The sequence below is a fragment of the Odocoileus virginianus genome, chromosome 18 (assembly GCF_023699985.2).
Source record: "Odocoileus virginianus isolate 20LAN1187 ecotype Illinois chromosome 18, Ovbor_1.2, whole genome shotgun sequence".
Classification (NCBI taxonomy): domain Eukaryota; kingdom Metazoa; phylum Chordata; class Mammalia; order Artiodactyla; family Cervidae; genus Odocoileus; species Odocoileus virginianus.
The window spans coordinates 2,885,877-2,905,936 of NC_069691.1; the positions used below are offsets into that span (position 1 = coordinate 2,885,877).

Genomic DNA, 20,060 nt, shown 5'->3' on the forward strand with positions numbered 1-20,060 from the left:
TCAACCAGCCAATCCTAAAGGAAATTAACCCTGAATATTCATTGGAAGGACTGATGCTGAGGCTGATATTCTAATACTTTGGCCACCTGATGCAAAGAGCTGACTCATTGGAAAAGACCCTGATGCTGGGAAAGATTGAGGGCAAGAGGAGAAGGGGGCGACAGAGGATGAGATGGTTGAATGGCATCACTGACTCAATGGATGTGGACGTGAGTTTGCACAAACTCCAGGAGATGGTGAAGGACAGGAGAGCCTGGCGTGTTGCAGTCCATGGGGTGGCAAAGAGTCGGACATAACTTGACGGCTGAGCAACAGACTTTCTGATATTCCCCAAACATGTTCAGAGATTCCTCACCTCCTTGCCTTCCCTGGGCTATTTGTTCAGTCTGGTCTGCTGGCCCATCTCTGCCCATTCAAATCCTACTCTTCCCTTAGGGTGTATGGGTCCCTTCAACTTCCAGAGGTCCTGACCGCTTCTGGCCTTGGGGCAGTAGTCAGTACACAGCTGGCGCTAAAGAGACTTGGTCTCACTCACGGCCCCAACCCTGTGTGAGACAAGCAGGGAAATAAAGAGGCCGCCTGGGTGAGATTCCCCGGAGCAACTCCTTATGGGGGGAGGGATTCAGTAAACCCTAACTGAAAGAAGCTAATTTTAAGATCTTTCACTAAGTGGGCACTGAAGCGGACTGACTTGTTGATTATAAGGGTAGATTTTTAAGTAAGGCTGGGCACTGTCCCCTTTACTTCCTCCTCTATGCCAGGCAAATAAGACTATTTATATTTGATAACATTATTTTCAAATTTCTATGGAACAAATACAAAGGTTGACCAAATATTAGGCCCTAAAGTAAACCACAATAAATTCCCGAAAGTAGAAACTATTCAGTTAAATTTTCTGAACACAATGTAATAAAACTAAAATTTAACAAAAGATTAACTGATAATTTTTGAAATGAAAAAAGTCCCTCCCAGAGGACTGAAAGGCGAAGTCAAAACAAGTGTTCAGAGATGAATGGCAATTAAGAATACTTGGTTAAAAACCTGGGGCATGGCCTTGAAGTCATGTGGCCCACGTCCATGTGCCAGAGCTGCTGCCCACTGACTGGGATTCTCATCCAGGTGCTTGAAATGACAGTAATACCTAACTCAGAGGGCTTTTTTTTTAATTAAATAAGATGATAATTAAAGCATCCTTTAAACATCACTTATTTGTGTGTGGGTAATATTTCACAGTCACAATTTAGATATGTAAAAAGGTCACTGTAGATCTAGTCCAAATTCCGCTGATGGCAGAAAACTTAAACTTGCAAATTGACAGAAACTGTCACATCTACTTCAGTCTCTTGGGGATAAATATTCAAGCAATCCAGAATCTTTCTTGGTCCCTCGCTACGTCTCTGGGTCAACTCTTCTAGACTCAGGTTCTTGGGCAGGAGTACCTGTTTGGCTGAACTGGGGTCACATGACTTCCCACAAGCTTTCAGAAAGGGAACAGAGGAATGTCTGCCCCCCTTCAGCTTCCATAGTTCGATGTAGGATCTTGTACACTCAAACAGAGACTTCACCACATGCTGAGCAGCCAGAACCCAGAAGGTGTCTACTTTATCTTCCCTTCAAGAAAAGGAAATTTTGTTTCTGTCCTAAATGTTTCCCCAGAATGTGCTGCACCCCATGATTCAGTCCTCCTTATTGTCTAAAGTCTTATATTATTATAAATTCTTCCCTAAACTATGGTTTAAGATACATATAATGCTTTAAGCCCTTCAGCCTTTGGGTCTTGATCTGCAGTTCTGGGGAATAAAAAATTCATTGTAATAGTTTGATGGGTAGAGATAATGGCAACTAGAAAAGTGGAGGAAAGAAAAACCTTGGCAGAAAGTCTCATTTTATTGAGTTATGCTCTCTTTATTACTGTTGGTAGAAAATATATGAGGGGGGACTCCCTTGTTGGTCCAGTGGTCAAGACTTTGCCTTCCAATGCAAGGGGTATGGGTTCGATTCCTGGTTGGGGAGCTAGGACCTCACGTGCCTTGGGGTCAAAAAAGAAAACCCCCAAAACATAGGACAGTAGCAATACTGTAACAAATTCAATAAAGATTTTAAAAATGGTTCACATAAAAAAAAATAGAAGATTAGAAAAAAGGAAATATATGGGATTGCCAATTGTTTAAAAAGAGAAAATAAATAATGCTGGGCCAAAGGAGTTAGACAAGTTATAGAAAACAAAGAATCATAAAAAAATATTGAATTCTAATTAATGAATAAATGCTGGAGTGTTTAGGGGTGAAATATATTAATGTTTGCAACTTACTTTGAAATGCATAAAGTATAAGATGGATGGATAGATAGAAGAAGAGATGGATAAATAGTGACAAAGCAATTAGCAAAATGTTCATTATAGAATCTGGACAGTGGGATATGGATTTTCACTTTCAAATTGTCTGCCAGTTTGAAATTTTCCATAATAAAGTGTTCAAATTAACTGAATAAAGAAATTTAATATAGATAAAACAGAAAAGTAGCAGAAGTGAAAAAATATATCCCAGAGCTGGAAGATATCAAATAGATAAATTTCTACAAAATCAAATCAATAAAAAAAAGTCTAAAAAGAGAAAATTCAAATGTACTACATTAATAATAAAAAGAGGAGGTAACCTCTTTTTAGAAAAATAGTATTGACTCTCCACTAGTAGATTTTCTGAATTGGGCAATTTTCTAGGGAAAAAAAAATATAAGTATTTTAAGAAGAGAAAAAAATCAAAATGAACCAATATGGTAAAAAAAATGGTCAAAAAAATGAAAATATGACTTCTTACCTAAATAAGAGCTGGACCCAGATAAGCCTGCAGGTAAATTCAATCAAAGCTTTGAGAGACAGATGATTCTAGTACTATTTACATGTTCTAAAGCATAGAAAACCTTCCCCTCTCATTTAATGAAGCTAAAATGATCCTGAGTCCACAATCTGAAAAATATAGCAAATACAAAAAAAATTATGAATATAAATATCAATGTCCTAAATCAAATGTCAGCAAACTGAATCTAGAAGCATATTATTAGAGTAAAATTTATTTCAAGGATATTAAGAAATATATTCATAATTTATAAGTCAAAGGAAAAACGTCATTTAAATGGATGCAGAAAATACCTTTGATTCAATATTAATTCAATATCCACTAATGAGTTTTAAAAAATCTGTTTTCCCTTAGCAGAATCAAGAGAAACCCCAGAACAAATAGTAAAACATCATACTTAAAACATCATGCTTAACAGTAAAACAATGGGGCATCGCCATTAAAATAAAGAACATAAGGTTTCTTGCTATCACCACTGTTATTCAACACTGTTTGGGGAGTTCTAGCCCATACTCGGGCAACAAAATGATGTAAGAGGTATAAATACTGGTAAAGGAAGAGTTAACTTTTAATTATGGCTTCTCCCTAGAAAAACCTAAGAAAATTCATTAAATTAATATAAAAACCTTCAAATGATAGCCAGGTCCAAGAATAATATTTTTAAGAATCAGTTTTTTCACATGGCATCAATACCTAGTTAGAATGTTGTTGTTGAGTCACTAAGTTGTGTCCGATTCTTTGCGACCCCATGGACTGCGGCACACCAGGCTTCCCCGTCCTTTATCTCCCAGAGTTGCTCAAATTTATGTCCATTGAGTTGGTGATGTTATCTAACCATTTCATCCTCTGTCGCCCTCTTCTCATTTTGCCTTCAGTCTTTCCCAGCATCAGGGTCTTTTCCAATGAGATGGCTCTTCGCATCAGGTGGCCAAAGTATTGAAGCTTCAGCTTTAGCACCAGTCCTTCCAATGAATATTCAGGGTTGATTTCCTTTGGGATTGACTGGTTTGATCTCTTTGCAGTCAAAGGACTCTCAAGAGTCTTCTCTAGCACCACAATTTGAAAGTGTCAGTTCTTTGGGGCTCAGCCTTCTTTATGGTCCAAATCTCACATCGATACATGACTACTAGAAAAACCATAGCTTTGACTAGATGGACATTTGTTGGCCATGTGATGTCTCTGCTTTTTAATATGATGTCTAGGTTTTTCATAGTTTTCCTTCCAAGGAGTAAGAGTCTCTTAATTTTACGGCTGCAGTCACTATTTGCAGTGATTTTGGAGCCCAAGAAGAAAGAAAATCTGTCACTGCTTCCACTCTTTCCCCATCTATTTGTCATGAAGTGATGGGACCAGATGCCATGATATTCATTATTTGAATGTTGAATTCAAAAAAGCCAACTTTTTCACTCTCCTCTTTCACCCTTAAGAGGCTTCTTATTAGCTCCTCTTCACTTTCTGCGATTAGAGTGGTATTGTCTACATATCTGAAGCTGCTGCTATTTTTCCTGGCAATCTTGATTCCAGCTTGTGAATCATCCAGTGCAGTATTTCACATGATGTACTCTCCATAGAAGTTAAATAAATAGGGTGATGCATACAACCTTGTTGTACTCCTTTCCCAATTCTGAACCAGTTGTTCCATGCAAGGTTCTAATTGTTGCTTCTGACACACATACAGGTTTTACAGGAGACAGGCAAGGTGGTCTGGTATTCTCATCCCTTTAAGAATTTTCCACAGTTTGCTGTGATGCACACAGTCAAAGGCTTTTGTGTCAGTGAAGCAGAAGCAGATGTTTTTCTGGAATTCTCTTGCTTTCTCTGTGATCCAACAAATGTTGGTAATTTGATCTCTGATTTCTCTGCCTTTTCTAAAACTAGCTTATGCATTTGGAAATTCTCTTGTTCATGTACTGCTGAAGCCTAGCTTGAAGATTTTGAGCGTAACCTTACTAGAACATATCATGGGAGAAACCTTGATTAACAGCAGTAATAGCAACCTACTTTTTTTAAAGATTTTTTTTTTTTGATGTGGACTAGTTTTTAAAGTCTTTATTGAATTTGTTACCATACTGAAGTGAAGTCGCTCAGTCGTGTCCGACTCTTTGCGACCTCACGGACTGTAGTCCACCAGGCTCCTCAATCCATTGGATGTTCCAGGCATGAATACTGGAGTGGGTTGCCATTTCTTTCTCCAGGGGATCTTCCTGACCCAGGGATCGAACCCGGGTCTCCCGCATTATAGGCAGACGCTTTATCATCCAAGCTACCAGGGAAGCCCTGTTACCATATTGCTTCTGTTTAATGTTTTGGTTTTTTAGCCTCGAGGTATGTGGGATCTTAGCTTCTAATCAGGAACTGAACCTGCACTCCCTGCGCTGGAAGGCAAAGTCTTAACCACTGGGCTGTCGAGGAAGTCCTGACATCAACCCATTTTAAAAGTACTCAAGTATGGACTTATTTCACTAGGCACATGATCAAATTCATTTTATTACGAGGATTACATCGCTTCTTTACATGTGACAGCCTTGTCTGCTTTAGGAAGAAAATGAATACGCTGAGGAGGGCGCTTGCTCTTGGGCAGCTCCATGCCGACAGGGAAGGTGAGCTGGATCCTGAGCCAGATGACCTTTCCAGGTCACTCTTGGGGAGTTGGGAAGAGACTCTGGGAAATGTGGCATGAACGGATGAGAGGAAGATGGAGAGGAACTGTGGAGGCTGCACTCAGGGGGACCCTTCCAAACGTTTAAACCAAGAGGCCTTGCCATCTTGGGGTGTGCTGGAATGAGGGGGCAGATGCCGTCACATCTCCCTTCCTCTTACGAGGTACCACTCTGATCTGCTGTGCTGGTGTCTTCTTCTGCTCCACTTCCTTCCCTAAATCACTCTGTGCCCTGCGGGGAAAGCAGACTTGCATAGTTGCAACAGGATCCGTTGTCTTCTGGCTTCTGATGGGGTTCAGCGATGGGCGGACCCCCGAGGCGGGGGGAGGAAATGCCAGCTCCATGCAGCAGCGCCCTTGGGTTCTGGAAACCACCTCACCACTTTGTGCCAAGGGGTGTTAACAGCCCTGTGTTACAGCTCGTGCCCTGTACTCTTCCTGTGGTTTCTGACATACTGCTCACACCTTAGTAAATAGCTCCTTTATGAAGCCTTCCTCAAATTACCCTGATTTGGGTGGGCCACCTGTTTTCCCGCTGGGTCTTGACCAACATGAATGCCTCCATGACCTCCCCCTAAAACTGCGGTCACATCTCCAGTCGAGGTCAGCGGGAGATTGTCCAGGAAAGACAGCCCTCTGGAAGGGGACCCGGAGAGGTCTGGCCGAGGAGAGGCTTCCACCTGTGAACCATCAGGCGGGGGAGTGTCAATCAGCAAGCAACATCCCCAATATGAAACCAAGGTCCTGAGGTAACCACCTGTGCCCCCAAGCACAGGAAGAAAGGACCCTGACCCAGTTGGGTAGAGACGGCTCTAGAAAGATTCCACCCTCACTAGTAGGGGCAGGGGGCAGACAGTGCACTGAGGCTGACTTTTTCCTGTGTACATTTCCAGGTTTGGGGGGAATGCACAAAGTTATCTTTCACAATAAGAAAACAATTTCATGTAGGAAAACTGAAAAAGTGGGTGGAGCTGGGGGCAGGGGTGTTAGAAAGCTTCCCCCTGTGAAGGCCCCTGCCTTACCCTGGCCAGCCTCACTTCCTGGGAACCTCGCCTGACCTTGGACTCGGCATATGCCCTCTCTGAGCACCCTTTTGCTGTGGGCCAGCGAGAGAAGCAGGGGGAGAGGGCCATGCAGACTGTCCCGCAAAGGGCAGGAGGGCTGTGTGCATTACCTTTATGATCCCTGCTGCTCCTTGGACCTGTCAGACCCCACCCAGCGGCCTGCCTTGTCAGTCTGGTCTGACGCTGAACCTAGTTCACTCGGGCCACCCAGTGTCCACCTTCATGGAGCGCTCCTGCATGGCTGGCTCCATCCCCGAGAAGCACAAGTCCTGCCCAGCTGCCTTGTGCCAGGGGAAGCCCAGACCTGGCCTCTGGCTTGGCTCTGACCTCACTTGCCATGTGACCCCGGGCTTATGTTGCTTTCCGGGCCCACTGCCCTCCGTGTACAAAATGAAAGTCTGCTGGACTGGGCAAAGGAATTTCCCTAGGAATGATTCTGCAGCTTTCCCTTTCCCTTGCCCGGCAAAGCTCACAATGCAGCTGGGAGAAAGGGAGAGAGGACCAGGGCCTCTGGTCCCCTTGAGAAATACAGTGCCCTCTGTGGGAATGTGTGGGTTTGACTCCCACCAGCCAGGGTTAAAGGAAAGCCATTCAATCAAATGAAAGAAAATAAAATGTCTTCTATGGATTTTGTGTCAAGGCCATCAGTGTTGCTGGCGGGTTTAACTTTCTTCCCAAGGTGCAGCTGAAACAGACCCAGGCTGAATCCCTCCTTCAGGAGAGGGCAAGTTCCAGGGAAAGTCTGGCACCCAGCCCGGCTCAATTAATGTTTCCTCAGTAGAGTCCAGCATGCTCACAGGACAGAGGAAGGGAGCATGAGATAACGAGATCAGTGGGTGACCTTGAAGGTCTCTCCAGTCACTGGAGTTGGGTGGCCATGGTTCTATGCCTGGGAACTATCTCAGGCAGTATAGCCAGGAGGGCAAGGCCAACAGCTCTGGGTGCCATTCTGGCCTGGCTCCAAACCTGAACTGCCTTATGCTCCCCCTCACTCCCCCTTCCCAAGTCATTATCTCCACTGAACTACCACTGGGACAGACCCAATGCTAATGAAGCCCTGCGCAGCCTTCTGTCTGCTCCTTATTAGATTTTCTCTCCCATTCCTCACACTTCCCACAGTACACTGCCTTGTACAATGAGGTGACCTACATCTGTTTTGTACAGGCTAACTATAGCTGAGGGCAAGACCACTCAGCTCTTGGTTGACAAACTTTCTTACTAGAGATGAATGTCCCAGAGTTTGTACTGAAGACACCCTAATGTCTGTGACTAACGCCACTAGTGACATCATGACAAGCTCACAGACTCTGAGATGTGAGCCTTGCATATGTTTGTGGCAAAAAGACCATCCCTTCCAACCATGCTATTCTTGAGCAAACATCTAGTCTAGGCTGGAGGAGGTGAACAGGACTTTGCATTGGATATGGAAGGCAAGTTTTAAAATAACCAGGTCAGAGGCCTGAGGAATGAAGTAGGGCTGTTTAAGTAACTGGAGGAAAGCACTCAAGTTATAAAATCAGACAGTTGCTGTTATTGGGTTTCACTACCTTGTTAGTGAACTAGCTGCAGTTCATGGGATCACAATAAATCAGATATGACTTAGCAACTGAACAATCACCTAGTTAGAAACACCTATCACAGCTGCAGGTAGTTAAACAAAACTTTTCATATCTATGCTCTTAACAAGTTGAGATTGCCAAAAACTGACTTTATCTTAAGGTGAATGCAGTTGGAGGCCTTGGCCAACTTACTCTTGCCCTCCTGTGCCTCAAACTGGTTGGGGCAGCAGTGTGTTGCCCCTGACTAGCCAACCAGCTACGGCCATCCTGCTCCCCTTGGTCAACTGTCTAGTGTTGGCCAATACTACCCAGTCCTGGGCAAGGAGACACACGGGAAAACTGTTGAGGGATTTCTGAGAAACATATTTTTTATTCATAAGATATGATGGAAGCAAAGAAGGTACCGTGACTAGTGCCCTTTCTTCTTACTCAGAATGCTGTGCTTGAAGCTGGGCTTGTCACCACGAGCAGGAGACCATGATGGAACTGTGATCTCTTTACCACAGACACCCAACGAGGATTTGGTGGCATGAATGACAGACATTTGCTGTCCCTGGTTTACAGTAAATGATGACTCAGAGAGACCCACAATTTAGTGTCACCCAGTGACAATCGAGCCTTAAGCCCGGGTCCTCGGTCCTGGAGCCCTTGGGAAGACCCCTGACAGAGCTGGTTGTGGAATGAGGATTCCAGGAGATAAGAAGAATCTTTCCCAAGTTCGCCTGCTTCTTTTTGCCCTGATTAAAAATGTTCACATTCACCACACTCACTCCTCTTCATTGCCATGTTTGCTCTGAAGATAATTTACTTTATTACCAGTCACTCTGGATAACTCCCTTGTTTAACAGGCCTCTCTTACAAAGCACCCTGTTGGCTGTCCCTGGGCTCTGGTGGCTGATGGTTTGACAGCTCCAGGGGTGCACCTGGCCTGAGGGTGAGGCACTGTTGTGTGCTCTCAGACTGAAACAGTCTGGGGACTAACGGCCGGTTAGAGAGACACATACTCCCCAGAGGACACATCTAGCAGCAGCCTTCTTCTAGGAACTGAGTCATTTCCTGTGAGAAATCCATCCTGTCTAGTTTAGGTGGGGCTGAAGCTCCCCTGACTTTCCTTCTCTGCCAGAGGTGGGCATGTGACCCAAGCCAGGCCTATGACCCTCTTAGGGTCCACTCCTGCCCAATTACTTCCTGTAGGCTGGATAGCAGGTTATTTCATCTGTTTTCCTAGTGTCTTGGTTTCATTACCCATGGCCTTATGGGAGCCTCTGAACCTTTCTCTGGAGTCCACTTTTCACGCAGTTACCTCATCTGCTAAGTTGTCCACCTCCCGTAGAACCGCTTTCTCCAGACTTGCAGGTCCTCCTGCCTCCAGCACCTGGCAGAATTGCAGAAGGGCAGGGCCTTCATTTCTCTCTCTTGCCTGTGCCCCCTGTCTCCTGCAGAGCCTCTACTAGCCTGATACACTTGGGCACAGCCAACCAGCAGGGGCTCTGTGCTGCTCTGAGGCCGGGAAGCCACTGACAGCCGGTCCCCAAGGCAGCCTGGCTGTGCTCACCACAGCCACTGGCTAGTGGGAAGCGCCATCTCCCGAACTGACTGGACCTGGGCTTGTTTCACCTGTGACTACCTATGGTCAGAGTTCTCAAGACTGTGTGACTCTGTCCTTGGGGCAGGACCAACCTTTAGATCTTTTCCTCCCTTGATATGCCCCCCTCCCTCAAACCCAAGCACCTCTCTCATTTCTCATTTCCTTCCCAGACCAAAAACTTCTACTACTTTTTTAATAAGAAATTTAGTCCTTCCTGGCTATTGCCCTATCCTGATGAGGAAGGGCCTCTGCAGTAGACTGTATCATTGTTCAAAATACTCATGGTCTGCCCCAGCTTCTTCCCTTCTTCCCCCCAACACACAAATACACACACATACACAGGAGGATGGTATGTTCCTCCCTACCTTTTGGAGTCGGGGCGGCCACGTGACTTGCTTGGATGTTAGCCGTAGGCAGAAATGATAGAGTCACTTCTGAGCAGAGACCTACCCACCAGTTGTGGCTTTCTTCGTCTCCTTCTTCCCTTTGTGAGGACACTGGAGTGAAGACAACAGTGAGAAGGGGCACAGCAGACGTGTGACGGGAGCACGGTGGAGGTTTGGGGCCTCAGCCTCAGCTGACCGAGAGCTTCTCGGGCCCTGATCAGCTGGCCCCCTGCCTCCACGGTGCAGTTCTCTCTGCTCTAGGATATACCACAGGGCTGAAATGCAGGAAGGAACCAGTGGGGAGAAGAACTGCCTAACCTACTCCTGCTCTTGGAGTGCCTGAAGCTCTCAGTCCCGAAGAAGCCGGGGTCTTTGTCCTTGACCGTTCTGCCAAGAACATGCCAGGGTCTGTTCTGACCAGCTCTGTCCCCGCTGCTCTGTTTTCCCACTTTCGGAGTAATCACACTCCCATAACTTCTTATTCAGAGCAAAGGACAAGGCTCGCCAAAGAGTGATCAGTGGTTTCATTCTAAATGTGCACTTTGCTTAGAAATACACATAATCATATAAAATTATTTTATTAAAATAGAAAAGCTTTCCAGTACATTGCATTGAAGAGACTTATATAGAAAAAGCAATTGCAACAAACATGCTACATGGCACTGAGAAATTCTGAAAGCTTTAAGTGCCCACTTTGAAACAACATTTTGGTATAATAAGCATAACCCTATATCTTTCAGAGGGTACATATATTTAACACTGAGAAAAACACTTCATGTAAATTCTAAGTTTAGGTGCATATAAACAAGAAGTATTACACTGAATAGCTTATTTAAAACTGTGAAACACATTCAAAGTTTTCTTAGACAACATGCAAACATTTTAATACTTAGATTGACACTTTTAAATATATAAACCACACTTCTTTATAAATCTGTATCAAAAAAAAAAACAGAACACTTACCTACATTGTGCATATCACAAAAAACAAATGTGTCTTCATGAACGGAAAGTACTGGGTTAACACATATGATTGTCATTTTACAAATATGGCTATTCACCTTCTTCATAATAAAATAGAAAAATCATGTATTATTTACATGAACTACTAACTATTTCACTTTTTGGCAATTACATAAGTAGCAGCAATTGGTTTAAAGGTTAATGTTTAAAAACTCTACATTTAACTTGGATGATACCAAAGGATATACATCTGTTAATATAAAAATGCATAATACAAGATGCTTTGATGCAATATAACTTCTCCCTTTCACAGAAGTCACAGACACACTTTAAGAACCACTGAGACTATCACTTAGGTACAATATATCATGTGAGTGCCATTTACTTAGCCTGCTTTTGCTTAACACATTAAATGGATTCTGAATTAGATTTCTAGAAATTAAATTTGCCTGATGACTTAGATGATAATTCCAAAGATGCCCTATCTTTTTCTCATGTTCTAGTAACCGTGGCTCTTCACTGTGACTCCCCACTTCTAGACAGAGTAGGGAATTACCTGTAAACAGACACACATGCACTAGGGGCACCTCAATCCTGAAAGAGCTCTGAAATGGAGTTTCTGTGATACGAAGCCCATAGTAAAGTGAGCTGTCTTTCTAAAAAGTGATCACCTCATTTATCGACGATAGAGAATTCGTTCTGTGGCGGGGGACCCGTCTAACGAGCAAAATGTGAACTGCAAGGCGGCCAGTGACCCACCGGAAGGAAGCGTCCTCTTTCCCTTAGCATTTGGAAGAACAGACTGTAACACTGGTAGAGATAAGGCAAAACCCTCACTAACACTGGTAATTAAGAAAATACTGTATGGTGAACAGAGGTTAAGAGGTGACAAGTGCTTTGCCTTGGCCACTATTCAACTACAAACCAGCAGTCCTATATGTTTTTGCCAAAGTAAGAAAATTAGATCAAGGAATATTTTGCAGTTTTCACGGGCAGTCAGTTGTGTCTCCAGACTCTGTGGATGGTGAGGCCCAGGCTGAGGAGGACGAGGCGGGGCTGACGGGGAGGCCGGGCCCTGGGAGCGGCTGAGGGAATGCTGCTGGAGACCCGCACCTGCGAGATGACCAGGGCAGACAGAGGGACGTGGGCTGCCAGAGTGGGGCTGTCAGAGTTGATCAGAGATTCGATCTTCTCTGCTTCCTTATTGCAGGCCTCAATCTGGGAGAGGATAATCAGATCCTTTTAATATAAGTCACAGAACCCACGACAAAGGTCAAGTCAGACAAATTCCACATATATCCCAACACACGAAATACGTCTTCTCTTTATCCTTTTTTTTTAGCAAAGTAGTATTCTGATAAAGTCTTAATTTATTACACACATAATAACAGCATCAATGGAAACCAAATTAAATAAAGAGCCATGATGCACACAGCCACTGCCCTTTCTTTCCCCACAGTCCTGTTCACCCCTTATTCACATTTAGACATTATCTCTCATGCTTAAACACAGTCACAGGGATTGGCCTCTCCACGGCCACCTACACATCAGGAGGAGAGGAAAGCACTGAGACAGAGTGAGCTTCCTCACTGTGGCAGCTGAGAAACCACTGTGTTCACTCCCATCACTGGGACCCTCCCTATGCTGATGCTGAAACCTGCGCCTCCTGAGTGAGGTTCACCTCTAGATTATGAGGAAGAAAACTCAGGGCCCAGATCAGATCCGTTCTGGTGGGCTCCTCCTCCCCAGGAGGAGCACAGCCCTTGGGAGACAGGAGTCTGCCTGGCCTTGTCACTGCGTGGCAGGTGGCCGTCCCTGCCCTCCCTGGGCCTCAACCGCCTCATCTGGAAGATGAGCAGAGGCCTTCTGAGTCACAGCATCTCCACCCCCCCGCATGCATTCTGTCGGAAGCCACTCCCTGGGAGCAGCCCCGTCCTCAGAGCCGCTGTGCTCTCCTCCCTTCCGCCCTCCCGATTCAAAGCGACAGGATGGCTGCACGACCCGTGCTGACCGCACCTGTAAAGCTTTTGGATAATGGTCCACAGGAATGATGAGGATCACAATTTCTGACTCAATGCTGAAGTACCCAAACACATCACACTGTGGGACGGACACATGCATGCGGATCTTCTGAAGTATTTCCAGAACTGTGATTGGCTTTTTGTTTGTAACCTAGAAAGAGAAAACTATTCTATTACCTGAAAAAAGAATTCCTTACTACTGCCTAAGCTGTCTTGTTACCTTGCCTAAAACAAGAAGGCTCTTTTAATCCTAAGAGCGGGGCAGGGCCTTGCTGGATGAATTCTAAATATTCACAGAACCCATTCCAGTAGGGTTTTTTCTGACTGCTAAGTTTTCTGGCTGACATAAACACTCTCACCAGGAGCACGTTTTAAGGGACAATTCTGAGTTGGATGCCATGGGGAAATAATTAAAGCCTTCCTGTAAAAATATAGCTGTTTTCATTGAAATGGGTGCAATTTTTTTAGGTAGTGGTGGTGTTGGTTGCTACACTTCTGCAATCTCATCTTCACAAGAGTGAGCAGCAAAAATGATGGTACAAAAAAGGAAAAGGGGCGAAACCATCATGGGAAGATGGTCGATTCTGGACATACCCCCAGAGGAATGGGGACCACCTGAGGGCGGGTGACCCTGAAACTATCTGGGGGTCTATCAGTTGCTGGCTGCCTGGCTCTGGCTCCAGCCCTCATGTGGCTCACTGTGCTGGCAGGAGACCGTTTTTAAGCAAGCACAGGCTCCCTGGTGGCAGAGAAGGTCACTGCACAGCCAGGCTGTACAGGTAAGGGGCACGGGATCGGGGGCAGATGGCCTGAGCTCAAAGCCCAGTCCTCCTGGTTGGGGGCTACCACACGGCCTTGGGCAAGATGTCCCTGTGTAAATTAGATTCTTCATCTATGAATGGGATGACACATCTGTCTGTATGACTACCGACAAGTTTATTAATAAGCTTTCAATAGTACAGGGCACATAAAGCAACTTACCTTAGCAATAGTATCCAGTTTTTCTTTGTCAAACAAAACTCTTAACATGCCAGCACATAATGGGCAACAGGCACCTGTATAACAGAAACCATTCTGTTTGCGTTCAGAATTAGAAATAAAGAAAATTCAAAATAGTTGGTGAAATTACCAGCCCTTTATTTTGTGCTAGGAAAGTTACTGAAGTCTTTCCTGATGACTGCACTTTCAGATATATTCCCTGATCAACCTGGAGTCTAATGATCTATACATTTACCAAAATCCTTCCTCCATTCCTGCTTTCCTCCTGTTCCACTTCTCAGGTGGGGCAGCTGTGGCTTTATACAGCACAGGGCGAGCTGGCCTTTCCAGAGACACAGGGCCTAGACCCTGCCCTACCCAGAACTCACTGTGTGATCCCAGGCAAGTGTCTCCTGTCGGCAAAACACAGGAGCAAGTGTTTCAGAGATTCCATGGGTGTTTTGATTCAAGCTGAATTTTAAAAGTTATTGAAACTGTTAAAAAGCAATAGTAACATGTCAGACCATGGTCTCCAGGAGGAAGGAGGCTCTGTTCGCTCACGGCTGTGCCCCCAGCACCTAGACGCCTGTCTACGACATAGTGGATGCCCAAGGAACATTTGCTGAATTCCTGGACAGAGGAAAGAACTTGTCAGACTCCAGGTAATCTGTTCTGTGCAGACTTGGGATAAAGCCTCTTCTGCTCCCTCTGCTTAACCCAAGTATGAAACTGAAAGGTAAGTTGTTTGAAAACTGTTAACTGCTTATAACAGCCTGTTTGAAACAAGACTTCTTAATTACATGCAACCAAAACAATTAAATTAGACACTAAGGCCAGTCTAAGACAACAACTATCTTGTTTTTCTCAATTTAAAATGTTTATGTTCATCAAAAATACTTCAATTGTTCATTAATATCCAATTCTTTATTCATTAACTTTATAATAGGCAAACGTTATGCCTTTGAACTAGTAACCATAATTCCAGCAGTTAAATATTGCTGTTTATCTATTGGTGTTTGAGTTAAGACTGAAATAAGTTTTCCACATTGTTTTAAAACCACTAGACCAGATGATGTCCAAGACAGATCCACCACTTTTTAAGGTAGGCCCAGAGAAACGCATCAATCAGCATTAGGTGGAGTTAAGATTTCCTAAGAAGTTTAAACACACTTAAGTCAGCTTTATTCTTAGTGACTCACTCTCTGAGGACAGATAAGCAAATCCTCCCAATCCCGCCCCTGCCCCACCCCCAGCACTGGCAGCCTACCAGGTGGGATGATGGGTTTGCACTCGGTCGCTGAGAGTGAAGGACACTTCACGGCAGCACACTCAGCCACAGAACTGTACTCGGAGAGGACCCCGACAGCCTGGCAGGGCCCGTGGTAATCGACCGCCACCCGGTCCGAGTAGGCCGCACACACGCTGCTGTAGGTCTCCCCGTTGTGCCCACATACGAGCTCCGGGGTCCTGCAGAAAGGCTGAGCGCAAGAAAGCACACTTAGTGGTAAACTTCTAAGGGCACTTTTCCTAACCAAGAATAGGTCTCCCTACTTTCAAGAAGCAGAAAAGACAGTATAAATTCTTGGACACTCTGAAAAGGCTGCTAAACAGGGCGTGGGGTTAGGGGCAACAGGACCGTCCCAAGACTGAATGAAGAGACTACTTTCTCAGCCTCTCAGGGACCTGGGTGATCATTCTCTCTATGAGATAAAAAGCCTCCCTTCCTCCCAACTTCCATTATTCCAGAAGAGCCTGTTAGAAGAAAACAAGACCAATCTCGATGCAAATTCAGAGGCCTTATCATTTCACACTGGTTCATGGGGTTGCAGAGTCAGACATGACTTAGCGACTGAACAACAACAGGATAGAGAGGGAAGAGAGGAGAGATGAGGGGAGCAGACGGGCTCTGCATCATGAAGAACATCTAAGAGAAAACCTGCAGCCAGGAAGAGGGTCCAACAAGAGGGAATTCAGAGTAAAGGTATCAGTGCACTTAGAAGATAGGCTCTGAGGGGAAACAAGCCCAGGGAGATGAGCTGAAGGGATTTTCCTTCAGTGAAAATCAGGAAATGGGAAGCCAGCACATCGGTGTCAGCTGGCTGTGAGCAGGGATTGCTGGTCCAAAGCTGGGCTTCTTCCAGGCAGACGGCCCAGCATACAGATCACTGGTGTGTATGGAAGGTCTCAGTGGGGTTGTCCTCAGGGTTATTTTTTGACATGAATACCAATTTCACAACCCTCAAAGGCTAAAGTAAACTGATGTAAGACATTACGTTTTAGAGAAGTTTTCAGTCAGTTTTCAGGACCTTGGGTGGAACTTCAGTGGAAAGAGTAGGGGGAAAGCTCTTCTCTTGGTTGTTTTCCCTCACATTCTTTCTGGGCTATTTTCTTTCTTTTTATTATTTTTGTTTGTGCGGTTTTCTAACGAAACAGCTCTGGGCCCACAGAACAAGGGGAAGTGGAGATGCTGCTGACTCATGCCAGGGGTGCAAGGCTTTAAATTCTTTTCTAGTGGCTGGTGTCAAGAAGCCTCTCTTTTTGCTCTGTATACTAGAGGTGCAACGGGTCATGAGCAAGGGGGCCCTCCAGTGTTAGGAGGAAAAGCCAGCCTCGGATGGTTCATTTTTGATAGAGGACTGAGTGCTCTAGATTTGATGGGATTCACAGAAGACCCTCAGTGGGGGTCTCACTGCTGATTCACATGTAAAAGATCATAAGCTGATTTATGCTCAGTGTACTTGGGCTTGTCAGGCCAACAGTGGTACCTGGCACGGGCCTTTGTATAAGAGGCTTTTCCCTCTCTGGTACAAAGTGCAGAGATTGCTGTGCTCCATGTGGTTTGTATCACAAACAGGATCTCGGACCTGGTCACAGGTGAGCTGTCTTGGCAAACACTCATATTGGCTACATCCAAACTTATCAAACGTCGTCAGGCAGACTTGTGGTTTGGGTATGCATCTGAAAAACACAAATGCAGCACCATGAGTCAATGCTGTAAGAGACTAGAGTGGGGCTGGCAGGCAGTGGTGGGGCACGGGAGGCTGAAGAGAAAGTAAGAGAGCGATCAGAAACAGTCCCTGTGCCTGAGAGCTCATGGAGACTGGGGAGTCGACATGCATGTAAAGCAGGCCGCCAGGTGGAAACCACATGCCAAATGCTCATGAGAATGAGTCATTCTGACTGGGGAGCCTGGAGAAAGCACACGGAGGAGGCGGCGCGGGAGGACGAAGGCCTACCCGTCAGAGGGAGTAGCAGGGCAAGCGTGTGATGCCCCAGACCCTGTGGTGCTGGGGGAGAGAGCAGAGGGCCCTGCGGGCAGAAGCGAAGGGTGCTCGGGGTGGAGGAGGCATGACACGAGACCACCACACAGGTCAGGTCCGCTATTGGAGGTGTTCTTATCAATAATAGATGACGCATTTTTCAGGGACTTAATTATCAGCTTGACTAATGTGAGTCTATCTTAAGAGAAAACTTCACAGCATATGCTGAAAATTTCAGGCTTCTGTGTTTATAAAGTTGAGGACCTGATGCTGGCTGGTTGTGAATCACTGAGAGAATGCCACCCCATGAAGCCGGGTTTTCCTAGTAATACCCGGACCTGGCTTCATCCTCAATCTCTGAACTTCTGCAGAGGGGTTAGGGAGGATGGATCTTTTCTTCTTTAGACTTTTTTGCCTCTCTCATTTCTATAAAGGGTACTTATAATTTTCTATAAGAAGATAGAACCTAAGAAATGTTTAACTTTTACTGGGTATTTAAAACAATAGGACACATAAATATTCATCTATAACATAAAAGGAGAAGAATATATTAGCTAACATCATATAATTTCAAAGGAAATTACTTCTTTTTACACGAAATTACCACCACCATCACTACTACTACCTATGGCTACCTTTTCTGATGAGATTTAAAATTAGGATGTATGTAAAGACAAATTAAGAAAACAATCCAATTTAAAAGCACATTTACAAAGAATAAAATATCCAGGAATAAATTTAACTAAGGAGCTTTTTTTTTTGTGCTGGTATCGCTCTCGCAAACATGGTGAACGTTCCAAAAACCCGCCGGACTTTCTGTAAGAAGTGTGGGAAGCATCAGCCCCACAAAGTGACACAGTACAAGAAGGGCAAGGATTCTTTATATGCCCAGGGAAAGCGGCGTTATGACAGGAAGCAGAGTGGCTATGGTGGGCAGACTAAGCCGATTTTCTGGAAAAAGGCTAAAACTACAAAGAAGATTGTACTGAGGCTTGAATGTGTTGAGCCCAGCTGTAGATCGAAGAGAATGCTGGCTATTAAGAGATGCAAGCATTTTGAGTTGGGAGGCGATAAGAAGAGAAAGGGCCAAGTGATCCAATTTTGAGCTTCATATTTTGTTTTATTATGAAGACAATAAAAGTTTGAGATCGTTTACTTCAAAAAAAAATTTAACTAAGGAAAACGATAAGACACTGATAAACTGAAGACAACACAAACAGGTGGAAGGATATACTATGCTCATGGATTAGAAGAACTATTGTTAAAAATGACAGTTACCCGAGGTAAGCTATAGATCCAATGCACTCCCTATCAAATACAATAAGCATTTTTCATAGAACTAGAACAAGTAATTATAAAATTTGTATGGAAACACAAAAGTCCCTGAATAGCCAAAACAATCTTGAGAAAGAACAGAGCCCTCCCTGATTTCAAACTATACTACAAAGCTATAGTCATCAAACTATATGGTACTAGCACAAAAACATACACATAGATCAATGAACAAAACAGAGAGTCCAGAAATAACCCCACATTTATACAGGCAATTAATCTATGACAAAGGAGGCAAGAATATATAATGGAGAAGAGATAGTCTGTTCAATAAATCGTGTTGGGAAAACTGGACAAGTACATGTAAAAGAACCACAGTGGACCACTTTCTCACACCATATACAAATATAAATTCAAAATGCATTGATGACTTAAATATAAAACCTGAAACCATAACACTTCTAGAAGAAAACACAGGCAGTATGCTCCCTGACATTAGTCTTAGTAATATTTTTTAGGTACATCTCCTCAGGCAAGGGAAACAAAAGCAAATATAAACAAATGTTGACTACATCAAACTAAAAAGTTTTTGCACAGCAGAGAAAACCATCAACAAAATGAAAAGGCTGCCTACTGAATGGGAGAACATATTTGCAAAAGATATATGTGATAAGGGGTTAATATCCTAAATATGCAAAGAACTCAAAGAACTCAACATCAAAACAAACAAACAAACAAACAAACAAAACCCTAACCCTAAACAACCCAATCAAACAATGGGTGGAGGATGTGAAGAGACATTTTCCCAAAGAAGACAAACAGATGGCTAATAGGAACAGGGAAAGATGCTCAACATCATTAGTAACCAGGGAAATGCAAATCAGAATCACAATGAGACATCACCTCACACCTGTCAGAATGACTATTATCCAAAAGACAACAAATAAGTCTTGATGAAGATGTGGAGAAAAGGAAACCCTTCTGTGTGCATGTGATGTATGCCACCCAGGTGCACACACAGGACAGAATATTGCTCAGTTATAGAAAAGAATGAATCTGGTTACAACATGGAGGGACCTAGAGAGTGCTATGTTAAAGTGAAATAAGACAAAAAGAGAAAGACAGATTTCAGTTATACTTGGACTATAAAAAGCGAAACAAATGAACAAACATAGTAAAAGAAACACAGTCATAGATACAGAGAACAAAAAGGTGATTGCCAGAGGGGAGGAGAGTGGGAGAGGAGAGAAACTGGTGTGGAAGCCCAAGAGGTTCAAGATTCCAGCTGCACAATAAATGAATCGTAGGTATGAAGTATACAGTATGGAGAACAGAGCTGATAATTATGTAATATCCTTATATGGTGAAAGATAGTAACTAACTTACTTCCAAATGTATAGAAATATTGAATCACTATGTTTATACCAGGAACTAACACAGAGTTGTAGGTCAATT

At 44.1% G+C, this 20,060-nt stretch overlaps 2 protein-coding genes across 4 annotated transcripts in view; one reads left to right on the top strand and one right to left on the bottom strand.

Moving 5' to 3' along the window:
- Positions 1–10,673: 10,673 nt before the first annotated feature.
- RECK (reversion inducing cysteine rich protein with kazal motifs) overlaps positions 10,674–20,060 on the bottom strand; it is a 79,535-nt gene continuing 70,148 nt past the window's right edge. For all 3 annotated transcript variants that reach the window (XM_070480271.1, XM_070480272.1, XM_070480273.1), the window contains 5 exons: positions 16,839–17,031; positions 15,341–15,551; positions 14,077–14,150; positions 13,091–13,246; positions 10,674–12,292 (listed from right to left, as the gene is read on the bottom strand). In XM_070480271.1, coding sequence (XP_070336372.1) covers positions 12,071–12,292; positions 13,091–13,246; positions 14,077–14,150; positions 15,341–15,551; positions 16,839–17,031 — 856 coding nt within the window. In that variant the 3' untranslated portion in view covers positions 10,674–12,070. The remainder of the gene's footprint in view (positions 12,293–13,090; positions 13,247–14,076; positions 14,151–15,340; positions 15,552–16,838; positions 17,032–20,060) is intronic.
- LOC110127848 (large ribosomal subunit protein eL42-like) lies at positions 18,091–18,501 on the top strand. The gene has a single exon (XM_020878224.2). It carries the CDS (start codon positions 18,118–18,120, stop codon positions 18,436–18,438), a length of 321 nt encoding a protein of 106 aa, XP_020733883.2. The 5' UTR covers positions 18,091–18,117; the 3' UTR covers positions 18,439–18,501.